The sequence below is a fragment of the Pieris rapae genome, chromosome 24 (assembly GCF_905147795.1).
Source record: "Pieris rapae chromosome 24, ilPieRapa1.1, whole genome shotgun sequence".
In the NCBI taxonomy this organism is placed as follows: Eukaryota; Metazoa; Arthropoda; class Insecta; order Lepidoptera; family Pieridae; genus Pieris; species Pieris rapae.
The window spans coordinates 1263247-1289954 of NC_059532.1; the positions used below are offsets into that span (position 1 = coordinate 1263247).

Sequence of the window (26708 nt, forward strand, 5' to 3'; positions counted from 1 at the left end):
TTGTAATTGATATATGTAGTCATATTCTTAATAACGTTATAATTAATATATAGAACAATTCATTTATGGTATATAAAAACTATTTTAACATGTTTTTCAACGCGTTTCTGTTAATTTTCGTTTCAACGCCTCGAGGTATCGCCTCGACAAATCTAATTTCTGATAAACTAGCTGATGGTATCTGAAATAAAATGCGTATTCACTAGTTATTATCTATGTTTTCAGACGAAAACCTAGGCTGTTTCTAAAGTTTTCCTGGCGGTTGTTCGTGGGATGTTCAAATTTATGTTGTTTATGGTTTGAAGATGGGTGTCAACTGTCAACTGACCATAATCGGTAACATATACTCGTACAAAACTTACATAAAATTTGGAGGTTGCGAGGCTGGATTAACAAAAAACTTACTTTAGTTACTGAATAGTTCGTTAATCTAAATAACACTTTTGATATCTATAAAGAAAAGTGTATACGATTTATTAGACATTATCGGAAACGAATGTTATATTACAATTTACAAGTGTTGAAAAAACTCATTTTGGCTTCTAATTATTTACGAAAATATATATATGTATCTTCACTTATGTTCGGTCAAATAAATCTAGTTAAAAATAATTTTTCTTTCATTTATTCTCATCGGGATATTAAAACCTACATAAAAGTGGACTATACAAATCATGGAATCGATCAAGAACATTTATGATATATTATTTAAATATTAATATTTAAATTTTGTTTTATTAATAATGTCTCCCAGTTCACAATTATTTTTATTGCTTACTGACTTCTTTAATAAGCGTTGCCTGGAAGCAAAACTGCCTCCCATGGCAAAGGAGTTTAGAATATCTATGACACACAATATCTTTCCACTTCAATAAACATATTATTATTAAATAAATCTTCGATATTAAAAATAACACGTATTAATCTCTTTTTATAAATACTTTATCTTAATCACTACTTAAGAGCTAAATTTACAAGAAAAAAGTTCGCGCTAAAAAATGTAGATGCAAAATCTTTGAATACAATAGAGAAGAAAAAAATAATGTTATAGACAATTGACACTTGACTGTTCACAGATGACAAAAAGAAAGAAAAAACGAATCACGAAGGCCGTTAGTTTTTGTGCTTTCAGGCATACTAAGGATTTACTTTTTACCTCAATGTGAAGAATATCATTCATTTCTTGTAGTGTGACGTCACAGCCGGGTTGAGTCACTACGAATGCGACAGGCGCTTCGCTAAACGGATCTGACGTAACGGCAACGTCTTTCAAACCCGGATGCTTGATTAGCGCCATCTCTACTTCAGCTGGTGAAATCTAATAAGTCAACAGATAATATAAAATATAGGCAACTTAAGGACAATTTTCAAGAGGCTCTTGCTGGTACTGGTGGTGGCCACCAAATGAAACTATTAATAGGCCGGCATCACACTTGCGGACCGCTTAAGAGCCCGGTATCATTAAACATTAGATTAGCGTTTAAATTCTGTTCTATAAAATAATACCTTAAACAATTTTAAGGGCAGCAACGCACTCGCGAGCCCTATAGCATTAAGTGTCCATGGGGGGTATCAATAAAATCGGATGAGCCTTCTGCCCGTTCGCCAGCTATTGTATACAATCAATTAAACTATTTAAAGGCCAGAGACTTTTCGACCTGTCCATTCAGTCTTCGGCCAGGCTGATGGAGGATCCTATAGGTCGGAGGAAAATCATCATCTTCTTTCTCCTACTGAGGTACAAAAAAATCAGGATACCAAAATGACTTAGAAAGTTCGGCCATGGAGAAAGTATTCATGAGAAGCAGCGTACGTTTAGGATTGGCAACCGTGGATGGTGAGACTTGGTTCGTCGTACCAGGGCCAAAGCCAGGAAGCACCAGGAAGTCAATGTCATGAAAGTGGATTGAGAGAGGTGGAGGACAGTGGCATCTGGAAATCCGTGGTCTACTTCTGGAAAGACGTGTTTAAATTTACTACCGTTGCTCCTTTGTACTTCAGCAAATGCTTGATTCGGTCCACGATATAAAAATATTTGTCATCATCATAATACCCAACGTCACCAGTTTTATAAAACCCCTCATCATCCAAATAATCACGATCTGTTTCACCAATATAACCTGAAAATTCATATCAAATCAAAATATCTTTATTCATATAGGTTCAAGTACACCACACATCAAACAAAATGTGAGCTGTCACGGGACGCATGGCAGATGTGAAACATCGACATTATTTTGTAAAAGTAATATGCAGAAAAGAACAGATTGTGATAGAAAGTAGAAACTAAATATGTCATAATGATAAAATAAAATATTACGATTTTTTTCCAGATAACGATGACTATTTGTTGAATAAACATTATTTTCATTAAATATTTTTAATGTGAAATTTACTACTGCATTTAGACTGTATATCATATAGCGTGGTGATGCGTCGCCACGGCATGCGTCGCCACGCCAGAATTCGGTTTTACGTGCGGCTATAGATGTTTCACATCAAAATTAAATTAATTGTTAATTTACATGTTACCAGTTCGCAAGTCAAGGGCGTAGAGCGGGCAAGAAGAACTGGCAAGACACATTTCGCCACTCTTTTCAATCGCCAAGTTTTGAATACAAATTGTTTGAACTGGAGCAAATCAATCCCAAGGATTAGGATCATTTAAGTATTCGTCACATTTATAAAAAGCTTTATTGATTAATTTACTTTTAACGACGGCTTTGAATTTAATTTCTCTTGGGAATTTAATTAATATAACTCCTTAGTCTACTCAGAATCGCCATTTATTTGTTTCGTAAATTTAATTTAATTTCAGTAAGTCTTGGACCAACCCAAGGGAAGGCGAACGGAAAAGAGGCCGACCACAGAAAAGGTGGGACGATGATGTTAGACAAGTGGCAGGAGGCATGGAATAGAGTGGCTCAAGAAAGAAAGGAATGGAAAAGGTTGGAGGAGATCTTTGCCGACTGGCAAACAGATCTAGGAAAGATAACTAAACAACAAATATTACACTAAATTTAAGCATAATCTATAAAGCTTTGGAATTTAATGTTAAATTAAGAAATCCATGTACCTAATTGATCTGAATAAAAGGCTATTATTATTATTATAAGTATAAGTCTTACCAGCCATCAAAGATAATGATTTAAAACGAATCTCTCCGCGACAATTTGGCCCAAGTGTTTGATTTGTTTTTATATCAACCACCTACAAAATTCGATCAATTAACGCGAGAAAACACAAGATTATACATTAATCGATATTAAAACACTTGCCTTGATAACGGTCCCCACACAGGCCATTCCAACGGTCCCCAATTTGTCCCCCTTTGGGATTTCCTCGTGTATAACACAACCTGATTCTGTCATTCCATAGCTTTGTTTTAGATCCTTGGCGTTGGGAAAGCTTAAACATCAAAATCATTTATTCATATTTTTTAATAATAATAATAATAATTTTTATTTCTTCTCTCACATATACATACAAGTTTATAATGATTAAACTAAGATGATAACATTTGGAAGTGTATGTGAGAGACTGGTCCCTGTAACATGAGACCTGAGTGACAGACAGCCTCTACACCACCGGACCGGAACACGTACAATCAGGTCATTGTCATAAGATATAGACAATAGAAGAAATTAACAAAATACTAAAAGAAAACATTGCAAACGGAGTCGTAAAAATTAATTTGTGGCTGTGTGTGTGTGCGTGCGTGCGTGTGTGTGTGTATGTGTGGGTGATTGGGTGTGTGACAGAGTAACAGTTATTAAATCTTCTATTTCATCATAATATAGGTAACATAAGATACACTTATGAACATCATAAACAGAAATGTACATGAAATGCTTGTAGTTTTACATTTACTGCCAGTTCTTAAATCAAGGGGGTAGAACAAAAGAGAAGAACTGGCAATAAACTCAAATAAAAATCGTGATTAAGAATACTCACTCGATTTTTACACCACTTATCAAATCTTTACCAATAGGTAAGCTGGTACTATGAATGTGCTCCACAGATGATAAATCATATTTTTGACGATTAACACAATTTTTTATGTCCATTAAACTATTTGGGACGATTTGGAGATACTGTATCTGGAAAAGTAATAGTTATGTTTAAAAAATCACTCACTTTTAAACTATCCGTTGTTGTTAACATCAACAAACAAACAAAATATCTTTATTGATGTAGGTAAACAAGTACACTTCGTCAAAAAAATTAAATAAATTGTAAATAAAATAAATTTGTTACCAGTTCGCAAGCCAAGGGCGTAGAGCGGGCAAGAAGAACTGGCAAGAAACTTTACACCACTCTTTTCAATCGATAAGTTTTTAATACAATTGAAACTAGAGCAAATCAATCCCAAGGAATAGGATCATTTAAGTATTCGTCACATTCATAAAAAGCTTTATTAATTAATTTACTTATAACGAGGGCTTTGAATTTATACAGTGATAATTCTCTAATTTTGCTTGGGAATTTGTTAGAAAACGAATACAATTTCCATATAAGGAGTGGTTTATCTTCTGGAGCCTGGTTGGTCGTATACTCAAATTAGTTCTATTTCGCGTATTATACTGTGGTGTAAGTCACCATTTGTTTTAAAACTTCATTGGTGCACAGCCGTGGATCGAACCTACGGTATGAGAGTCGCACGCCGAAGCCACTAGGCCAACAATGCTCGTGTTATAATAATAATATTAGTAAAAGTTAGCAGTATCAGTAATGAAGTCTTGTGTTATGTGTGAAGTAAATAAAATAAACTTAACAGTTAAAAATAAGAATAAGATAAAATTTGTTTGGGCGGATTACAAACTAGATTTCGTGGGATTTTTGTTGTTAATAGATTTATTTTATACCTGTGACGAAAATTAGAGTTATATAGAGACTTTACTTTATTACTCTTCAGCAGAATAATCACGTCTCAGAAATCTGGACCTGGACAAGAAAGTCAAACCGCTTCGTTACGTAACGCGTAACAGCGCCGTTATGTCTAGCTTCCCTTTCTCACGCATACGGCAGGGCTATTTATTATTCGTATTTAAGACAGACGATTTCCCCTCTCTTTTCAAATCTAATTCTTGTTACATTATATACATGTATTAAAAATAAAAAATGATGTGGTGTCGTGGGACACCAGGTCGAAACGAAGTTCCTTCGGCTAATGGAGAATCAACAAAAATTGCAAAATAAACGTGTTAATTACTCACGAGTAAAATGTATCTATAATGTTTTTTTTTTATGTGAGTATTCGCCACGTGCTTGTACATGAATTCATGAGTATATACTACGCATTGGAGGGGTGGAGTGGTAATAGAAAGAGAAGGGATGAGAGAATGAAAAGAAAGAGGGAGAAAGAGAATGGTATTATACACTGCTCGCTTGTGTATGCGACTGTCGCGCCTGTGCACGTCTCATTTAACAGTTTTATTTCACGCAGTTTTTTTCACGGATTTTTTCTTACGGTTTTACTATCACATTTTTTTCAGTTCGGTCGCGCAGCAAAATCCCTATCCCCTCCAAGCCTGCCGTTAGGAACTTCGTTCCAATAATAATAATAAATTACCTTGTACTTTTCAATAGCACTAAGGAAATCTTCAATAATGTTCTCTCTAGTGAACACAACGCAGGCGCCAAGAGCCAACGAACTTATTGTATGAAATAGACCATATGTGTAGTACCACTCGCGCGTCACCAGTGACATAGAACCCGCGTATTTACTAAAAAAAAGGTATTTCTTTCATATCTTTTATAGAGGGGGCAAATGGGCAGAAGTATCACCTGATGTAAAATCGCCCAAAGACACTCTTACTGCCAGAGGGCTCGCAAGTGCGTTGCCGGCCTTTATATTATCGCGCATTGATTTCAATGCCAGAAGGTGCTCTTTTAAGGGTTGATACGCTATTTCCTTGAAGAAACCCGAACCCAATAATCAACAATCTCAGATTGAAAAAATCTGAGATCAGACCGTGACAGTCGATCGATCTCCTGTCTGCATCCCAAATAACCAAACCCTACGTAAACAATACATTTTTGGCGACGGATCGAATGGAATCTCTTCGCTCTTTACGCGCATATTTGATAATCAATATAAAACAAATACAAGTAAATAAAACCATACAAAAAATATTAAAATATACATTTCTATGTTTTGAACATATCAAATAGCTTTTTAATTACTTTAAAAACTGTTGTATTTTTAGGATAGGATATTGGCACAGTTGAGCTGTCATTTTCATACAAAAAATCTATCCACATACACCGATCCGAACTATAATACATTGTATATAATAAAATCCATTTTTGACCATCTGAGATAGACAACTCTAATGACCAATCAACGGATTTTAATAGCCATCTGTCGATACAAGCTATCCATGGTTGGTCGGATTATTTATTACCTTTGTATGAAATGGATGAATTGTCTTCGTAGGATTTGGTTATTGGGGTGCAGATAGGAAATCGATCGACTGTCACGGTCACCTCAGATTGAAAATAATCCTAGATTGTAAATTAATACAAACATATCAAATAGCTTTTCTTGTTCCAGTGATTTTATATTTTGCTGTCTGCCATACAACTTCTAAATTTAGTCGTAGGGCATAACAACTCTAAAAACACTAAATCATAAATTTCGTTTCAATCAATATCTCATTATCAATAAATTAAAAAAAATACGTACTTATTCATATCAAACCCCTGGTATTTCCTTTTACTCTGTGTTATAGCTTGTATAAAGTTCAAATGCGTAAATTTCGCGGCCTTTGGAAGTCCTGTGGTGCCTGACGAAAATTGTATTACAGCAATGTCCTTCCATCCCTTTAATATAGAATTCGTTTATGGCGGCAACATAAATACATACATAATTGTAACACGATTATGAAAATGTTTCGTTTTAGACTCCATAGTTCAACTTTTGAATAATAGAAACATAATTGTTTGCACAGACTAGAGAGAGACAACAGTTTCAAAAAACCTATTTAAACGTCGAATTATGTAAATAATGAAGTCTGTGAAGAGAAGGTTTGACAGTTGTGCGAAGTTTTGTTTCGCGCCATTTAATTTATTGACTCTTTCAAATTAATTATCAAGATATCAAAAAGTGTTTTAACAATGCATCGACCTCAAACCAACCATGTGCCAACATAGTTGACGATTTAAATAAACGTTTGGCGTGATTGACAATAAATTATAGAATTGTGATTATATTATCTAGTTTTGTGTGGTGTCATTAATAATCGGTGCAAAGAAGTTATTTTATATTTTTATTTATTTAAATGAATGAATGAAATCTACTGATAATTTTATAAAATCTTCTATCTAATATGTACGACAATATATTATGTACCTAAACATAAGTTTTGCAAAAAATAGGAATTAAAAAAAATACAATTAAAAACGTAAACAAGATAAGACAAACACACAATAAAATAAAAGCTGTGTTCAATCCGTTAAAGTCGCGAAGAATTCGAACGAGAGGTGCCTGAACTCCTAGGTTAGTTTTGGCAGAAGGAACTTGGAAAATACTGGTGATTTTAGACCTAGGGAACGAGTATGGGACTACAATTTTAATACTCTGTAAGAGGTCAATGCTCTATATCAATAATCTCATATCTATATAAATGTTTATTGTAAATTTAAAGTTGTTACACAAATAAAGATTATTTTTAATAACAGTTGCTTACCTCTACTGGCGTAGCTTCAAAATCCTCTACATCAGCACTTTCACTGAGGAACTCTTCGAAAGTCTTCTCCGATCCCTTACCATATATAACTATATGTTCTATGTTCATTGTAGACAACATATGTTTATGTGTTTCATACGACGCTTGGGATATGAACAAAACTTTTGGATTCAAGATTTTCAAGCGATAGAGAAATGCATCTAAAAGATATAAACATATATTTAAGAATCTTAAAAACTGCGGCCATAGTTCCTCCGCCCGTCGATTGGGCCCATGTGCAGAGGATGTTTCAGAGTTAGAATCAGTCATCCACGTAGTCCTGGAATGTTAGGCTGTGGCTAACCAAAGTATAGGTATCCTCGGAGAAGAGGAGGAGAAGAGGATGAGATCGCTCCGTGAAACCTGTAAACGTATAGGCTGACTCCTAAGCCAGGAGTTTACCCGGGAGTAATACATCGTCTCAAACTTTTTGGTCTGTGTGGCGCATGTCGCGTGACGGTCGGCCGCGGAGTAGGGATAAAGTGAAATGCGCTCGTCATAGCAGCTAAGGCCAATATGGCGACGGACATAGTTCGCAGCAGCTGATCGTGTAGTGTATAGACTATTATTCATTTGTGCCAGTGCTCCACGCTAATTTAATATGTGTATATAATCTAAATAATTGTATTATGTATGTCGTACTCTCTAAGACACAGAACTCAATAAAAATATTAGTTGGAGACTTAGTCTATTTTTATTAGTCCCATTATCATTCCAATTTTCCAAGTATAAAATTAAGATTGATAAACCTATTTTATACCCTGAATGGAATATTATTTCAAAATTGTTTAGTTAAATGTCTATAATGTGAAAAAGAGTTTCACTTTTACTGTGGTTTCATAAAACCACACAACATTTTTATTTGTATTTCTCGTAACTCACCATTTTTAACGCTATTGTCTCCTGCAGCAAAACTGGCTCCAGTACAGCATACTCCGACTATTGTAGGCATGAATTCCATCCTCTTCTCGCTACAGACACAGACCACATCGCCGATACCCACTCCCAGCTTTTTCAGCGATAGTGCAATGTTCACAGATAATTGCGCAAATTCGTTAAACGTCATTCGTTTATCTGTGTCCGCATCAATCTATGAATTGAATTAAAATGTATAATATAAAGCGGACATTTGCGTACCTGGACCACGTGTTGCGCCATGACAGCTATCACCTCCTTCAACTAATTTGGGTAAAATCCAGGGTAAACGTCGCGTTGGTCGAAGGAAGAAGTCATGGCTTCGCAACGTTAGGCCTTAGGGAGTGGACGGGTATTGCCAATGCGGAATAGTTGCTACATCTGGCGCAGGACGAGACGCGTTTCAGAAAACTGACGGCCAACCTCCAGTAATGGAGAGGCACTTGAAGAAGTATAATAATAATAATATTTTTTCTGTGATGGCTTGGATTAAGGCACTGTATCTCATATACTATTTAACTGTCCCAAACTAACCTATCCTCTATATGATGTTCTTCCCCCTAAAGTCCCCCGTCCTATAAGGGTTAAATGTTTGTGTTTAGTTCATATTGCAGATTTGTATGTAAATATATAGCAAGTAATAAATTAATGTATAATATATATATGTATATCCGTTCCACAACTGAGCGTTTTTCAAAGCAGTTTTTGCCGCGCACCACCACTTTGTGGAACCAGCTGCCCACTGAAATATTTCCGAACCAATTCGACTTAGGAAGAAAAGAGCAAGAAAAGAGCGTACCAATTCTTAAAAAGCCGGCAACGTACTCGCGAGCAAGTGTCCATGGGCGACGGTAGCAATTAACATCAGGTGAGCCTCCTGCTCGTTTGCCCACAGTTCTAGATTTAAAAAAATATATACACTATATTATTTTACAATTGGAGGTCGTATATCCCAGTAGTCGATAAGACAGTTCACTAGTTCGCAAAAGAAAATGCCTTATGCCTTTGAAAACCAGTGGAATTCTTAGACGAGGTGCATTAAGTGTTGTAAATATTAATAATATATATGTTTATGAAATTCTTTATTAAAACCTAAACACAACAATCATATAGTAGTTACGATCAAATAAATAAATTAAGTTTTCTAACTCACCAGAGCTATGTTTGTATTATAATTTTTTGCACGAAGTAACATAAATGTTCCAAAATGTATGTGAGCAGGTATGATGCCATCGTCTCCGCCATATACGTAGTTTTTACTTTTCAACATTTTTATTGAGAACTTTGTTCCAAATGATAAGTATTTTATACTTGACAACGTTAATATATTCATGAAACATTATGTTTCTTTTATCTATTTGCATATAAAAGGTGTGTGTTTTTTTTTTTCATATATTTTCAAGGTTAAACAGTATTAGTTTAATTACAATTTTCAATTATATGAAATTTTGAAATGCTGTAAGAATAAAGAAAAATATTTTCATTTTTTATTGAGTATTTTGTGTATCATAAACGTACAATATTTTTTTTTATAGAACAGGGGGCAAATGGGCAGGAGGCTCACCTGATGTTAAGTGATACCACCGCCCATGGACACTCTCGATGCTAGAGGGCTCGCGAGTGCGTTGCCGGCCTTTTAAGAATTTGTACGCTCATTTCTTTATTTATTCCACTACATTATTCTACCATAACAGTTACAACAAAAAATGTAATGTACAGTCCGAGTCACTTGAATAGCCTCACCCCTAAATTTTGTAATTTCTGTATAAATATGAACGAATATTATTTTCATAAATTTGACTTCATGCGCAGTGCATTACGATACAAAACAAAACACGTACGAACCTGCACTGGAATACCGCGCCCCGCGTCGGTGCGACATTTCGTCCGCGTCACATGATTAGCCTCAGTGCTATTCGAACATTACTCGCGTGCGTTTGTTTTGTTTTTTTGGTAGCATTTCTTTATTTAAGAGTCGAATATTACGTATATATTTTTTTCGAAGTCTTATTCAAATGTTAAGCTATCATGGGTCGTGGTCGAAAATTGACTAAAATCAAAAGAGAAAAAGTGAATTTTTATTTGGATCAAAAACTATCTCACCGTGAAATTGCAATAAAAGTTGGTCGCAGTCCTAAAGTAGTTAATAATTATGTGAAAAATAAAGAAAACTATGGGAAAAACTATAAAAGTCGTACAAAATTGGCTACTTCGTCGAGTGAACGTCGGCTTATTTTACGTGCAGCATCTAATTCTTCCAAGACAGCGCGACAAATTGCGAATGAAGTAAACACCAGCGCATCACTGTCTACCGTGCGACGCATTATAAAGTCATCACCAAACCTTAAACGGCAGAAAATCAAGAGGAAACCTCATTTGCGCGATCAATATCAAAAAGCCCGTTGTTATTTGCTAAAATACATATGTCTTGGACAAATCAATGGCATAATGTTGTTTTTAGTGATGAAAAAAAATTCAATTTAGATGGTCCAGATGGTTATTCATATTATTTTCACGATCTAAGAAAAGAAGAGCGGCTGTTATCACGTCGTCATTCGGGAGGTGGCTCAGTAATGGTATGGGGGGAGGTTTCTTATAAGGGGCCTATTCCAATTTCAATTCTCCGAGGCAAACAAAATTCAGCATTGTATACTAATCTATTAGAAGAAAAGAAAAAAAATATTTGTAAAATTTTAAAACACCGGAACTGGATTTTCCAACACGATAATGCCTCTATACATGCGTCACAGGAAACAAAAGCTTGGTTTCAAAAAAGTAAAACTGAAGTTTTAGATTGGCCATCGAACTCTCCGAACTTGAATATTATGGAATATATTTAGGGCTATCTATCTCGCCAGATATTTGCCGGTGGACGCCAGTTTAATAGCAGCGCAGATCTTGAACAAGAAATTCATAAAAATTGAAATAATTTGGATCAAAATTACATTCATTCACTATATAAGTCTATTCCCGAACGTATTTTTGAAGTTATTAAAAACAATGGAAAGTATACAAAGTATTAAAAACAAACTATAGCCTTATTTATTTGTGTTTTATTTCACTGATGCTATTCAAGTGACGCACCATTTTCACTACTTTAGTGTGCAGTTAGTACTATTTATTTATCTTATTTTTACTTTTTATGATTAAGCTATAGTACGACGCTTATGAAGTTTACTTATGAAGTAAAACAGGCAACATTGAACATACAACAGAGTTTATATTAATTTTGGGGGTGAGGCTATTCAAGTGACTCGGACTGTAATAACAAGCAATACAGCAAGTCTTGTGAACACTGGAGCAGTGTTGGTCTAGTGGCTTCTGCGTGCGACTCTCATACCTGAGGTCGTAGGTTCGATCCCCGGCTATGCACCAATGGACTTTCTTTCTATGTCCGCATTTAACATTCGCTCCAACCGTGAAGGAAAACATCGTAAGGAAACCGACATGTCTTAGACTCAAAAAGTTTACGACGTGTGTCAGACACTGGAGGCTGATCACCTACTTGCCTATTAGATTTTAAAAAAATTTCAGATTCAGAAATCTGAGGCCAAGAGCTAAAAAGGTTGTAGGGGTATTGATTTATTTTTTTTATTTCTTGTGAACTCAGCAAGTGTACAAACAAATAGGTCTACATCAATAGAAATTTCGTTAATTATATGTATTGCTCGCGTGAGTGGCGCTTTGCTAACCAAGTTGTAATGGCGCGGTACATCTAAAAGTTTAGAGTTAGACGGAAGCCTCAGGTTTCTACTTGGTACCAGTGCCGGATAAAGCCAGCATGGCGCTTGTATTTTCTCAAGTTTAGGGTATTAAATAAAACAAATAAACATTGTGGATTTAATATCGGCAAATATAGAAATAGTAACACTTTCATTTAGACTGATTTATATTCTATGACTATATTCCACAAAGTCATATAATCATTTCGATTAAGACATTCTTATAAAAATCTGGCCCCTGACAGGTAGACGTGGTATAGATTCTAGTCTAAATATACCGATTATAATTAGACTAGAACATTACGGTAAAATTTTTGTAAAATACTTATTTTTACGATTTAACGTGACGAATCGTTTTAGATTTTTAAGTGGAAGTGAGGCAAGATATTGTACGATGCTATGTGAATTAATATTTTTTATTACGGGTACGTTGGAGCGCGGGGCCCCTTAATCCGGGTGCCCGTACCATTTGCTACTCTTGCTACGTAGCTAATCCGGCACTGCTTGGTACTCCTCTCCATTATATCAAGATTATTAATATCTTGATAAGTATGAATTCACTAAGTTTGGCCTCTGAATCTTCTCTCATAAATAACATATTTTGAAGCTTACTTCAGTGCGAACTAGCGAACTGTGGAATCGACTACCGACTGGGGTCTTATCTGCGAGATACGACGTCCAACAATTTAAAATTCGAGCGTACTCCTCCCTTAAAGGCCGGCTACGCACCCACTAAATGGGTGTCTATGGGCTGCGATGATTTCCTTTTTAGGAGTCCCGCAGGCTCGTTTGTCCCCCTATTATATAAAAAAAACTTTATTATTAGTTTATGAGTAGCTTTGGTCTAGTAGATTCAACGTCGCTCATTTGTAGGTATGCATGTACACTTCTTAGTGCCCTTTTAACATTCGCATGTACGAAGGAAAACTTAGACACAACACGTGTGTCAGGCGCATAAGGCTTATTACCTAGTTGCCTATTAGATATACAAATGATCATCTGACAAAAATCTGAGGCCTAGTGCTAAAAAGGTTGTAGGGATACTGATTAATTTTTTACTTTAAGTCACGCATTTCCTGGCGATGTTTTTCTTAATTAAAATTCAACCAGGTCTCGAACCTACTGTTGACTCACGCCATTTACGTTAAGGTTTAGAAAGATATAAAATAAAACAGCCAGAAATAAATCAACATTTATTTTGAATGTATTATATAAAATTATTTTACATTCCAATGCATTAACATTGCTTTGTTTAAGCGCCATTTATCGCGGAGCTGCCAAACAATTTAAAAAAAAATTAAATAATAAACCAAAGTTCACAGTAAAAAAAATATTCATACAATCTGTATGCGTTTAATGTCATAAAAAAATCTTAATATATATATATATATATATATATGTCGTAGCCAACTAGTGTTATCAGCCGTTTTCTCAACAGGTTAATCTCTTTACAGCGACGTTTAACAAGCATCAAAGGGCAGAAAATCATTTAGGCTAAATGATTTTCTCATGATCACACAGCTAAACAATTGAATCTAAGACGTTACATTGCTTGCATATACCTGATCCTTTCAGTGTAGTTCCACTTTCAGCCAAATGTCGCCCAAATTTTTATTTGTTCGGAAATACTTCTGGGCAGCTGATGAAGAAAAAACTTTCTCAATGTGAAACGGGTGGAATTTCGTGATTTTTTTTTGATGTTTTCCAAAGTTTAATAAAAAAATGTATGGAACAGTGTCATCACACTAAGAGGAAGCGTAAGAACGCTAATAAAATACATTTTAAATATATTTAAAAAAGAATTTCTTAAGTCAGATGTTCTACCACTTGATCAATCTATCTTACAAATGGCCTAAGCATTAGCAATCTAGTTAAATTAATATTGTAACTGACGCTGCGGAATCTTTCAGGCCGCTAGTTAAACGTTGCTTTTTTGTTTTAGCCTAGGCTGTTAATAGAACGGCTAAATTACCTACTTGCCTGCGACATAGTGATTTTTGATATAGCGACATCTATCAGGGAGTAGAAAAATAAATCTCTTTAAAACTGAATATATTTAATACAATAATTTAAAACAACGTCCTCTATTGCCGAATAGAAAAATTGCACGCGTATTGCTTTTCGTTCCCTATAGACTATACACAACATAAAATTAACCCGTCTGCGTCCATCACACAATTTCACTCGTACGCTGATGCACTTTCAAATGTCCCTTCAACGTACACTTCTGCGTAAAGGCCCTCCCACACACGGGACAAATGAACCTCTTATCATTATTATGAATCCGCATATGCTCCCTCAGTGTCTTCATCCTCTGATAGGACTTACTGCATATGCTGCATACGTGGATCCTCTCCCCATCATGCTTTATCATGTGCATCTTCAGGGAGTTCCGGGTGTAGAAAGCCAGATCACACTTCGGACACTTGTGATTCCTTTCATTCAAATGGTCCCTCCGGACATGGCTGGAAAGGTGCCCCGGGGTGATATAACTCTGGGTGCAGGCCTTACATTTGTATCTCTTCAGCTCCTCATTATGGACTTCTGCCAAATGCTTCTGCCTGGCATAGAACGAGGTCAGGGATATATTACACCGCTTGCAGACATATCTAATCCCACTTTTGTGCTCCTTGGAGACATGGTTCTCCCGTTTCGTCACTTTATCGAAGACCATATCACAGAACCGGCATGGAAAGCTGCCGACTTCATGCGTCCGAAGGTGTCCTCTCAAACGGGACCTGGACGCGAACGCCTTACCACAGTTGTCGCACGTGTGGTTCGGGTAGTGTTCGTTCATATGCGTGTTCAGGGTCACAAAGTTGAGGAACGTCTTCTTGCAGATGGGGCAGTCAAGTTGGTCCTTCTCCAGCTTGAAGGGAAGCTGGTTCCACCGGCATCCGAGGCGGATGCAGGCGTCCACATGATGCTTCATCTCATCGAAGCTTCTGATCTCCAACGCGCACGTCTTGCACTTGAGGCAATTCTTCTCTTTGGAGAATTTCTGTGATGTCGATTGGGACATCTTCTTAAAGGCTGTCGCGATGTTCGACGTGCTGTGCTGGATTATGTGCGTCTTCAAGTCTTCCAAGGTGGTAGTCTTCTCGGGGCATATGGTGCACGAGAAATCGTCTCTGCTCATCTTGAACGGGAATAGACCAGCGTTCAGAAGGTATATCGTCTCATCGAGGTCAACGACCTTCTTACAGACGGATGAATATGTGAGTTTCTTCTTTTTCGAGAATTTTCTCGTTTTCCGCGTTTCGTCTTCCGAGTTGTTAATGCCGTTTTCCAATACTGAAATTATAATATTATTTTACCAGCCGTTTAAGTATGACGTAAGCATTATGGGGGGGGGGGGGGGGGAATTATTTTTCTAATTTGGTAATTACTTCAACAGTAAATAATTACTTTTTTATACATATTAGTCACACGTTGTCTATGCTTGAAAACGAAATTAATTTTCGAGGATTTCTACAAAAAATTAATACGTTTATGTGCATTTTTGAGTTTTGCTTACTTTTGCCGATAAGAGGAAGTGGGATGGTTGAATTGAACAGCCTCTTAGTGTAAAAAAAAATAATTAAACAAATACTTAAATTATTTAACCATGACACCATCTTAGATAAAAATCAATCAATATTTTTTTTTTCAAAATTCATTGTTAAAAAAATGCTCAAAAAGAGAAAATTTTGCCAAAAAAATCGATTAAAATAATCAACTATGTAATTATAGCAATTATAAAATTATAAAAATAGCAAGGGTTCGAACAGCTATTCATCAATGGACTTTCTAAGTACCCATTTCACATTCTCTTTTATGAAGGAAGACATCGTTAGGAAACCGGCTTGATTTAGACACCACACTGCGGGTCAGGCACAGGAGTCCGATCACCTACTTGCCTATTAGATTGACAAATCATGAAAATATACAGAAATCTGAGGCCTAGACATATTATAAAGATTGTAGCGGCACTAATTATAATAGATATTTTAATGTAAATAATACCTGAATTCTACATATTGACAATTTGGATTTTAATTCGATGAAAAACAATATTAACAGCTGAGTAATACAATTAAAAAAAAAAACAGGAAAATTGATGATTTTTATTACATAAGATGTATTTTTGTCATTTATTTAAAAATGTAAAAAAAAAATTTCGATACATATATACTTTTTAGTCGAACTAACAATCATAGACAATAAAAAAGATTTGAGCTGTCAGCAATGTATAAAATAGCAACACAGGCGAAATAGTCTTTGACAATTCACCGTTAGATGGCGCTCAATGTTTATAAAACGCGGTATCACAATGATTCGCAAATGGTATTAAAGACTCAGTGTTAGGTATATGTAACAAATCGGTTCAGTAGTTTTTGAGAATTTTTGGTTACATCGTCTTAGCTATTTTATAGCTTAGATGGTGTCATAAAAAAAAATATATTCATATTAAATTAAATATATATAAGTACCCATACTAGAAATAACCCACTCTATTGAATTTGCCAATAACCAATTTCCAAGCTTTTATATAATAAATAATAATGAAGACAAATACTGATTATTTAAAAATTAAAAAAAATTAATATAAATTTCTCGTAATAGAAAAGAAACTTACATTCATCTTGGTAGTTGCTATCGTTCGACTCCTGCTTGAAATGGCATAACAGGATATCATCATCTAAAACAGATATTTATTCAATTTAAAAAGATTACTAAAAACAATTAACTGAATTTTGAGTCTGGTTAATCTCCTTGGTCTATGGAATGGATGTCCGATGTGGTATAAAATTATTCGGATTTGCAAATTATATATCCCATAGTAACTAACTGAAATATAATTTCGACACTGTCATAGATTCACAGGTTTATTAATAGTTTTTAGATTATTTTAATATAATTGATAATATGTAGATAAATAAATAATTTATATATTAATAGTATACAGTGACTTACCGCTTGCATCATCATTCGATATTTCTTCTTTAACTTTTTTTAAATCTTCATCTGCTTCTGAAATTAACCTTGATATATGACTAAAATATATAAAACAACCAAACTAAACACCGCATAATAACTGTGCCAATATATGTAAAAGGCAAACAATATTGTTTAAAATACTTTCCCGGAAAGCGAGCTTCTACTTGTCATTGACAGTAAGAAATTCAACTTGTTGACGTTAATAAATCTAAACTAATTTTTACTGAGAAAAATTTATGTTAATATATACAACATATTGCCCCAAGATAAAAAAAGGATGAGATTTTATTGTACTTTTATTTAAAAAAAAATAAGTTGATCTTTTCATGTTATATACATACTTTTAATTCTAGCTGCTGCCTCCAACGACTTCAATGCAGTGTCTACCTGTTCTTTAAATTTAACACAAGCTCCCAATTGGTCTATACATGGTCTACAGATTAGGCATTTTGTGTCTTCTAAATCAAGAATTGATATCTGTAAAAGGCAATACTTACATCACTAAAGAAGTGGATTACAAATATTTATGCTAATGGATTTTGAAGATAACAAAACTGTATGAGCCAAGGCTATTTTGTTCACTTAGGCATTCTAAGTTTTATAAGCATGGAAATTTTCTTAATAATTGAATTTACGTCCCAGACGTAGCCACTCTCTCAACTGTTACAACGCATTTGTTTGTTACATAGAAATTAACATTTAATTATTTTACTCATACTCTATTGTTGATTAAAGTGGTACTCCAATGACCTAGGAACATTAATGGACATGAACATTAATCTACCACTCCAAGGACATTTAGCATAAATATTTAACTTATGCAGAACAGTAATTTTTTACTAATTTCAAAACTTTCATTTAACTGTTTTGAGATATAATATTTTTAATAAATAATTAATGTATTAATGTGAAATTTTTCAAACTACTTGTGAGTTTTATAGGCATCAGAAATTTTTATTTTGTTTCATAGGCGTAATTTAAATTTAAATAACTCCTAATGAATTAAGTAACAGTGTATAAGAATTAAAAAAAATAATCCAAAGTAACATTAATAAGGTCACTGGCAATAAATGTTATTTGGGACTAGAAAATAAACTCTCCGCTACCTTTTAAAATAGGTAATTTACTTAATGTTTTATAGATAACAACTTTAAAATGACCAATTTAAACACAATATCATTCTTGTTATTGTAGCAATATAAAAATATACATCTAAATACACTTTTTCAGGAACGTGAACCTCAGTGAACAAATGATCCTTTAAAGACTTGTTTTCTAATTAGAATGTAGTTTATATTATAAAGTTGGTATAAAAATTATCTCATGTGCAATTTTTAAAAGTAATATCCACATGGGATTCTACTCTTATTATACACATACAGAATAGCTAATTTAGTCTTAATACATACATTTAATTCTTCTATGCACAATATATAGAGGCTAGTTAAAATTATTGAAACATTGAGACAACTTATTTATTTTAATTACGTAAAGTAACATACTATTAATCAAAAGCAGCTATTTAGGACACTAACAAAGGTATTAAAGATTATGCATAATTAATATGTAGTAATCAGTTATGGTTAATATTCTTACAAGGTTTATTTCAATAACAGAAAACTGTAAGTATTCAACTTCCAGTAAAATATGAATTTGGTGGAGAGACTCACTATTGGAAAATACAGACCCTTTTTTCATAACATGTATCAACACTTTGAATGCAACAGATATATATGCTGAAGAAAAAATTCAGAATATATGTGCTAGTTATTTGTAATATTTTTTAGATTTGGTACATATATTCTGATCTTTCTTTCTATGTGAACATTCTAAAACATCATGAGGAAACCAACTTGTCTTAGACCCAAACCCAACCCAATGACTAAAATGATCATAAAATAGATTCAGAAATCTGAGGCCAAGACCTAAAGAGCTTGTAGCACCACTAATTTATTTATTTCACATATATACTGATTGTATCTAGTTTGTAAGCAATATCTGAATAGAGAATTACTTAATATTTATACAGTTTTAAATAATTAGAAATAAAACTTTCAAGAAATAATATTATCACTTAGTTCTTTAAAGTCGTAACTGATGTGATAAATAAAACAAACCGCGGGATATGTTAGTATAAAATTTATAAGATATCAATAAATATATACTCACATCTATTGAAAAACACTTGAGCAGCATTTCAGAATAACTCTCCTTTTCTCTTAAATCTGGCGTTAACATGCTTTTAACCACATCGAGTTTCAAACATAAACAACAATTACCAAATAATGGTAACGTCTCCACCATTATACCGCTTTCCATGATGGATAAGCGTAACTGATAACCGTATTAGATAATTTCTAAGCCATAATTTACATATAAATTAGGACACATATAGATTCCGTAATTCTTTGAAAATTGAAAAACTAAATAAATAAAAAACAACCCGCAACTTGAAACCAAGGCCATTTTTTAGATATTCAGACTTCAGACTTCAATATAGATAGTTGCCACTGACAGTGACATGCCGTCTCACGTCGATTGTAGTCATAGTGGCGGTAAATTTAATGTTTCTGAATATATTATGTACTATATTTTATAGTAAACTGTTAAACTATTGTTTCACCTGGAATGACCGTATGCATATTAGATCATGTATTAAACGTTAAAATATTACATATGCAGCAAAACTAAATAAAAGAGGATTTTTTTTGAGCTTTTATGTTTAGTATACAATTTGTTATTCAAAAATGAATAAGTTGGTATGCTTACGTACTTTTTTAAGATTAACTATACGATTATTGTACTGAAACATAAATATGATGACGTCATACAACCACTGCTTGAAAAGATTGCAACTGACAAGAAAACTTTTAAAACCTAAAAACTTTTACACTAAGGATATTTAGGCAGTTTTAGAGCTTTCAGGTAAAGCTAGCGACATGGTTGACTAACCCAGGTCATTTGGTGACCACCACATCATGTTAGTAATTTTTTATTTTTAACCTTCAATAATATTAAATTAACAGTATATTTCATATACATTTATTTAGTCTTTTTCTTTCTATCTTTCTTAACCACGCCATCTTTCTTCGTTGTACCCCGTTTCATAAGAAGCTCTTGAGGTATTGGCATTTGTCCACGGAAGTCGACGCCGGGGCCAGGTTTCAGTTTCATTTTATGTTCAGGGTAGCGGTAAATTGATTCAGATGGTAAGAACCGAATGGCACCATTTTGAAAATGTAAGTCTCTGGGGAATTATTTTACAATATTCAAATTTCCATTATCGAACAAAGAATAAATAATATATCATTGTTATTCTTTTTTACTGGACTCAACGTGAATGTTGCAAGCATAAAAAATTCTAACCGTATACAGGGAAACTGAAATGGCGCAAAGACGCGATCTTCAATATGTTTCTTGTACTGTAGCCAACGACACTTTAACAATTCATTCTTTTCAATGGAATAATGTCTTCGATAGACGTAATCAAAGAGACCTTTCTCAAAAGCAGGTAGTGTACGAAAATTACTTCCTATTTCCTTCGCTATTTCTGAAAGTAAAGATTAGGGTTCATATATATATATATATATATATATATAATATAAACTTACTTGTGAGGTTTGGTCAAATAAAAGTAAATTTGGACGCTAACCATGAAGGAGGATGATGATGAGCAGAAGGTACCGATGGCAGAAAATCGTGGGGCCGAAAAGGAGCATGGATAGTCCGAAAATATGCCAGTACAGAAGAGTCGGTAGTTCAGAACAATATTATTGAAAAAGCCCATCGTTTATGTTGGCTGAGACACCTTGATCACTTTGACATCTGGCTTTTCGCTCGCTAGGCCAGCTCGGTGCCACTGTAGAGTGAAGGATATCCTGATAAAAACCTACTGCAGCTGAAAGCCAGCAATTGGCGGGAGATGGCACAGGGCAGGAAGCGCTAGTAGCTTCTCGTTTTGAAGGCTAGGACATTTTTTGGGTTGCAGAGTTAACGAAGTAAGTTAGTGAGGTTCATCAATCAAATTACCGGATGTAAATATATTACAAATACAAATAAGTTGGAAGTGATTTTTGGTTTGGACTCTACCAATTTGATTTTACCAGTTTATGAAGTAAATTAACGTTTATCCATTATTTGATACCCTTTTTCTGAAGTTTAGGATGGGGGGGGCTTGGTTAAAAAAAATCGATACTTTCCAAGAACAATTTCCATAGTACATTGGCATAGTTGAAAACTGTCCTGTGTTTGTACGGTCCATTCGGATCGAGACAGAACCGCCTTCAATTTAGTTACACTGTTTTGTTTTTTAAGTACTTTGTTAAGTAGATTAAGTATCAACAAATAGGAAAGAGCGTTCATCCCTAACACAGATCATCAAACTTAAAAGGGATGTACTAAAATGTAGATTTAAGACTATTTACTAAATAAATAAATGTTTGTTTTTTTTTCTTATCATGTGCCCAGCCCATAGCCATTACGTCTTTAACTAAGAATACTCTTTTCTATTGAAGTGCCACGTGAAAACCAGGATTACGATACTCTAGAGAAGGCGAAGGGGTGGTGGGGAACAGAGTGGCCCAAGACAGGAATGAAAGACCTTTGCCGACTGACAAGCAGATCTAGCAATCAAATAATATCGAAATATAAGAATAGTTTTTTCAACCTATATGTTTTAACCTGTACCTAAGTGGAACTGAATAAAAGGCTAAATATAGGAATTATTATTATTACTAAATGTTCAGTCTGAATATACTGTTTTTTAATATGTTTTAATATATACCTTCAGTGACCTGAATATCTGGTTTAGTTCTTTTTATATGATCGCAAATTGCGTATAAATTCTTATTTTCCTTAGCCATTGTAAAATTTCGTGACAGTTGTAAATGTGTCAAAAAGATTTGATTATTTATTTTTGTGTTACCAGCGTTGACAAAGTCACTTTAATAGTCTCATAATTATGTTGGAGTCTGTGCGAAAAGAGAATCGTCTAAAATTGAAGGAAGCTGTTTTCGGTCTTTTTTCTAATAGGTAGTACAATATAATATCGCCACTTGACGAAATTACATTACAAATAAAATTACCCTACTACACATGTGGGAAATTTTAATCAATCTTTCAAATTTAAAAGACATCTTTAAAGCAGTGTTGCCAGATCAGATTTCCCCCAGATTTAGGGCTTTCTCAAGGGGGAAAGCATATTTGGGTTTTCTTTTAGGGGAAATTTCAAAAACCCGCCCATTACAGTATTTTGCTATTGTATCTCACGATTTTGGAACTAAATTGAAGAACGTAACATATTGTAAGAATATGATTCATATGGTTAGCCTTACTAATTGTATATTTGTTTGAGCTATGAAAAATTCTGTAATAATACTACACAACAAATATTTTTGTTGGCCGGTATCACTTTCAATAGGGATCAGGCGGTCAATTGCTTATAGTTTTGTAATAATTGTACAAAAATAACAAATACAAATTCAAAAATCATTTATTCATGTAGGTAACATAATGTACACTTATGAACGTCAAAAACAGAAAGAAACATATATTAAATAAATATACAATACATGAAATACATTTTTTTCTAATTGAAAGCCGCATGCGTTCTTTTAACGTGTCGCCTCAAAGAGTCTTTAGTCGCAAAGGGGTTATTACACAGATTACATTTAAATTTCTTCTCGCCTGTGTGAGTTACTCTGTGCCTAGTAACATCCGATTTCGTATAGAAAACACTATGGCATATGTCACATTCCTGATTTTTCTCCTTCAAATGTACGTATCGAACGTGGTTATTATAAAGGCTTCGAGTTACAAAAGTCTTGGAACACAAATTACACTTGTGATCCGGTTTCTCCATTTCGTGTTTTTCAACTAAATGCAAAACTCTTAAATTCTCTTGATAAAAACGTTCGTCACAATATGGACATGGGAATCTCGTTTTGCGTTCTAATTTAATATTGTGGATGGCAACATCGTGCTTCCGCTTGTCAATGCGACATTTGAAATCTATTTTACATTGAACACATCGAAACGGGCGGTGATTTCTCGTTTTATGCAGATTTAAATAAACTAGATTCGTAAAACCAGCACCACAGATATGACAAACATGATTTTGATAGTGTTTATTTACATGTATATTTAATAATCTAAATAAATTAAAACTTTGCGAACAGATCTGACATTGTAACCCTGAGCTTTCGATTTTGAAAGGCACAAGCAAATTGTTTTTTAGCGTCGCAAATCCATGGTTTTCTTTTAAATGGCAACATAATGCATTTAAATCTTCCAAAGCTTTACTACATTGTTTACATTTTAAAACAGATATGTCAACTTTAATGAGTTTATTTTGTTGAGAAATTATATTTTTTTCGATTTCTTGAATAGTGTGTTTGTCAGTGTGTGTGCGCAGTTGACTTATGTTTAGAAACGGCTCTTTACAGCAAAAACATCTATAGCGGCTTTTATTCCATTGAAATATAACCATAGTTGAGTTTGCGAGAAGCTTAAGAGAGTTTTCCCTCAATAAAGGGGCAACACCACGCCGATCTATCGGTTTTGTTCTCTCTGGAAAATCTGTGAAAAAATAAACTAAATTAGTGACTGTGTTGTTTGAATTCAATCGTACGACCTCAAGGAGGCTCGACGAAGCCAATAAGTCAACAAGACTTTGATATAAATATGTTGTATGTCATAGAAAACTTATTGTAATGACAGAAGAATCATTAAGAAACAACTGCCTTTGTGTTAAATTTCTGAAATTAAATAAATAAAACTCGCAGCCGGCAGGATTCGAACCTACGCTCCCAGAGGGAATCTGATTTCGAGTCAGACGCCTTAAACACTCGGCCACGACTGCTTTAATTCTCATGCTTAAAATAGCTAACACTTATTATGCTCTCTACAAAAGTCGTGAGTTACCGCAGTTACAGATACCGGCAAACTTCTTGAGCATTAAACAAGGGAGTGGGGGAAAGTTTAAATGAGGGCAATTATTGAATCAATTACCATCTAAAATTCGCAATATTGGTGCGTTTAACAAATTCAAAAAGGCATTTAAGTTGCATGTTAGACTAAAATTGGGACGGCTAATGGCGTCGCGTATCTCACTCGTAAATACATAATAACTTTCTCATATAAATAAAATACATTTTTGTCATGAGAAATAAAGTTATTCAAACATTTAATTTTAATTCATTTTCTTTTTAAACACGCAAATGAAATAAGCGACATATTTTTTTTATTTTTTAGGCACAGACAATTAAAATTCAATTCAATTCAAAGTCATTTATTCATGTAGGTAACTTAATGTACACTTATGGACGTCAAAAAAATACATTAAACACTTCAAATTTTATATTTACTGCCAGTTCTCAAATCAAGAACTTTTGAAATATGCAGGGGTTAAAACAAAACATTAACTATGATGTATAGGATCTAGCGAAGGCGCGACTTCAGCCCCTAGTAAGCAGCCTAATTAGCCTAAAGGTTAATCAGGCCGTTTACACAAGCACTGCTATCTTGTCAACGTCCATTTTAAATAGCCGTTCAGCTATTCCATACACGCTAATTAATAATCTGATATGATTTTTTAAACTATCAATAGCGTATTTTGTAATGTCGGAAATCTATATTAAATTTATAAGGAGTATTCTTCATATGTCTCATTTAACAATTCGACTTAGGGTCCTTCAAGAAAGGAGCGTACCAATTCTTAAAAGGCCGGCAACGCACTCGCGAGCCCTCTGGCATTGAGAGTGTACATGGGCGGCGGTATCACTTAACATCAGATGAGCCTCCTGCCCGTTTGCTGCCCCTGTTCTATAAAAAAAAACTCATAACAAGTTCAATTCTACGTTGTTTCGTGCAAAGTTTTGTGTTTCAACAAGGTCTTCTTCTGTTTATACGATTTCTGACAGATGTCACAAACGAACGGCTTCTCCCCGGTATGAGATTTCAAATGCATTTTCAACACCCAATTCTCCCCAAAACACTTCCCACAGATCTCACACTTAAATGCCTGCGTGTGCATCTTATTTTTGTGTTTCCAAAACGCCTTGCGCGTATGAAAATTCGCCTTACATATCGAACAGGTAAAATTAAATGAAATCCCATGTTTTTCTCTCAAATGCGTCATTTTTGTATAATGCTCCGAAAATCGCTCGAAGCAGAGAGCGCATTTAAATCGCTTCTTCTCCACCGCATGCCTCGATAGAAAATGGTAACGTAAAGCGAATTGCGTTGGCAACACCGCGTCGCAATTCCCACATTTATAGACGCCATTTTGGTGAACTGTCATGTGACATTTGAGCCTTTGCTTTGACACGAAGCCGAGGCCACAGGTTTCACAGACTACATTTGAATGCTCATTCATGTGTTTATTGAGAAGAAAAAATGAATTGAATGTTTTGTTACATTTATAGCATTCTAATAGTCCATCTTTTAAAGTTAGATCATATGCAATAACGCCATTATTAGCGTTATAAAACAACTTTTTGTGAACTTCATCTAAATGCAGTCTTATGTCAGACAGGTCAGGGAATCCTTCGCCGCAAATTCTGCATTTTAGATCCGATATATCCGCTTTTAAATTACGTTTCAAATGGTTTTTTATCAAGTGAGGTCTGCGGGGGATGGAATGGGTGTCGTGTTGGAGTAGTGAAGGGATATCTGGGAATGTTTGGAAGCAGTAGACACATTTAAAGTTGGGTGGTTGGTAGAGGAACGGTCTGATGGTGGTATGTTCGATCAAGGTGGCTGCGTTTAGGCGTTCTAGGATCTCTGTTTCGTTTGATGCCTTCTCAGCAGCTGAAAAGAGAATGGTAAAGTCAGCTTAAGAGTACGAGAGTTAAATATTTTGTACAAAATATGTGTTTAAAATGAAGGCCGCACTTTGGACGATAGTCAGGGATATTACGAAATCTTATATATAAAATTCTTGTGTCACGGGGTTAGTAACCGAACTCCTCCGAAACGGCTCGACCGATTCTCATGAAATTTTGTAGCGTATTGGGTAGGTCTGAGAATCGAACAACATCTATTTTTCATCCCCCTAAATGTTAAGGGTTGTCCACCCCTAAAATTTTTTAGACAAAATTTTTGGTTTTTATTTTTTACGATACACCATACAAAAATACAAGCAACCCTAAATTTTCACCCCTCTATGTTTTTTTGTTAATTATATACTTTAATTTTTTGGCACAAAAGCATGGCAAAACAACGTTTTCCGGGTCAGCTAGTTTATATATAAAAACAAGCTGCCTAGCCTACCTTGCCTACAAAGTACACATGTCAGAAGTGAACCTTCTTTGTAACTTAATTATTACTAAGGTAAAAGCCCAAATAGATGATCTTATACCAA

General features: G+C 34.4%; 5 protein-coding genes and 1 non-coding gene across 7 annotated transcripts in view; 1 reads left to right on the top strand and 5 right to left on the bottom strand.

The window, feature by feature from the left end:
• LOC110996221 (luciferin 4-monooxygenase) lies at positions 1-9926 on the bottom strand. Its single transcript, XM_045633816.1, has 11 exons — positions 9799-9926; positions 8613-8820; positions 7692-7891; positions 6689-6825; positions 5573-5726; positions 3955-4100; positions 3279-3408; positions 3129-3210; positions 1981-2120; positions 1157-1318; positions 1-181 (listed from the first exon to the last, which is right to left on the bottom strand). Exons 1-11 carry the CDS (start codon positions 9913-9915, stop codon positions 80-82), a joined length of 1578 nt encoding a protein of 525 aa, XP_045489772.1. The 5' UTR covers positions 9916-9926; the 3' UTR covers positions 1-79.
• Positions 9927-10449: 523 nt separating this feature from the next.
• LOC123690338 (transposable element Tc3 transposase) lies at positions 10450-11817 on the top strand. Its single transcript, XM_045633666.1, is given in 1 exon segment — positions 10450-11817. A coding segment is annotated over 1 exon segment (600 nt). The 5' UTR covers positions 10450-11068; the 3' UTR covers positions 11669-11817.
• A 2368-nt stretch (positions 11818-14185) lies between these two features.
• On the bottom strand, positions 14186-19819 carry LOC123690371 (zinc finger protein 84-like). Its single transcript, XM_045633766.1, has 5 exons — positions 19517-19819; positions 17689-17824; positions 17324-17380; positions 16986-17048; positions 14186-15661 (listed from the first exon to the last, which is right to left on the bottom strand). The coding sequence occupies exons 1-5, from the start codon at positions 19664-19666 to the stop codon at positions 14538-14540; spliced, it is 1530 nt and encodes a 509-aa protein (XP_045489722.1). The 5' UTR covers positions 19667-19819; the 3' UTR covers positions 14186-14537.
• A 554-nt stretch (positions 19820-20373) lies between these two features.
• Positions 20374-22232, bottom strand: LOC123690366. Its single transcript, XM_045633749.1, has 3 exons — positions 22131-22232; positions 20714-20897; positions 20374-20594 (listed from the first exon to the last, which is right to left on the bottom strand). The coding sequence occupies exons 1-3, from the start codon at positions 22207-22209 to the stop codon at positions 20390-20392; spliced, it is 468 nt and encodes a 155-aa protein (XP_045489705.1). The 5' UTR covers positions 22210-22232; the 3' UTR covers positions 20374-20389.
• A 685-nt stretch (positions 22233-22917) lies between these two features.
• The window catches only part of LOC110996212 (gastrula zinc finger protein XlCGF26.1), a 39330-nt gene continuing 35539 nt past the window's right edge, over positions 22918-26708 (bottom strand). Inside the window, exon 5 of one of the 2 annotated variants that reach the window (XM_022263778.2) lies at positions 22918-23923. In XM_022263778.2, coding sequence (XP_022119470.2) covers positions 22935-23923 — 989 coding nt within the window. In that variant the 3' untranslated portion in view covers positions 22918-22934. Of the gene's footprint in view, positions 23924-25101; positions 26156-26708 lie in introns of those variants that run through there. The other variant, XM_045633809.1, reaches the window with a different exon arrangement.
• Positions 24125-24206, bottom strand: Trnas-cga. Its single transcript has one exon. It is a non-coding gene; the product is annotated as a tRNA-Ser (tRNA).

Excerpts from the sequence above, each read along its gene's own strand:
- LOC110996221 (XM_045633816.1), bottom strand. The coding sequence starts at position 9,915 with ATGTTGAAAAGTAAAAACTACGTATATGGCGGAGACGATGGCATCATA. Across the intron at positions 6,826-7,691 it reads TTGAAGCTACGCCAGTAGAG|GGATGGAAGGACATTGCTGT; the intron begins GTAAGCAACTGT and ends TCTATATTAAAG. Across the intron at positions 1,319-1,980 it reads TGAAGTACAAAGGAGCAACG|ATTTCACCAGCTGAAGTAGA; the intron begins GTAGTAAATTTA and ends TTGACTTATTAG.
- LOC123690371 (XM_045633766.1), bottom strand. The coding sequence starts at position 19,666 with ATGGAAAGCGGTATAATGGTGGAGACGTTACCATTATTTGGTAATTGT. Across the intron at positions 17,049-17,323 it reads ATCGAATGATGATGCAAGCG|ATGATGATATCCTGTTATGC; the intron begins GTAAGTCACTGT and ends TATCTGTTTTAG. Across the intron at positions 15,662-16,985 it reads TAGCAACTACCAAGATGAAT|TATTGGAAAACGGCATTAAC; the intron begins GTAAGTTTCTTT and ends TTATAATTTCAG.
- LOC123690366 (XM_045633749.1), bottom strand. The coding sequence starts at position 22,209 with ATGGCTAAGGAAAATAAGAATTTATACGCAATTTGCGATCATATAAAA. Across the intron at positions 20,898-22,130 it reads AGATATTCAGGTCACTGAAG|AAATAGCGAAGGAAATAGGA; the intron begins GTATATATTAAA and ends CTTTACTTTCAG. Across the intron at positions 20,595-20,713 it reads TTTCAGTTTCCCTGTATACG|AGACTTACATTTTCAAAATG; the intron begins GTTAGAATTTTT and ends ATAATTCCCCAG.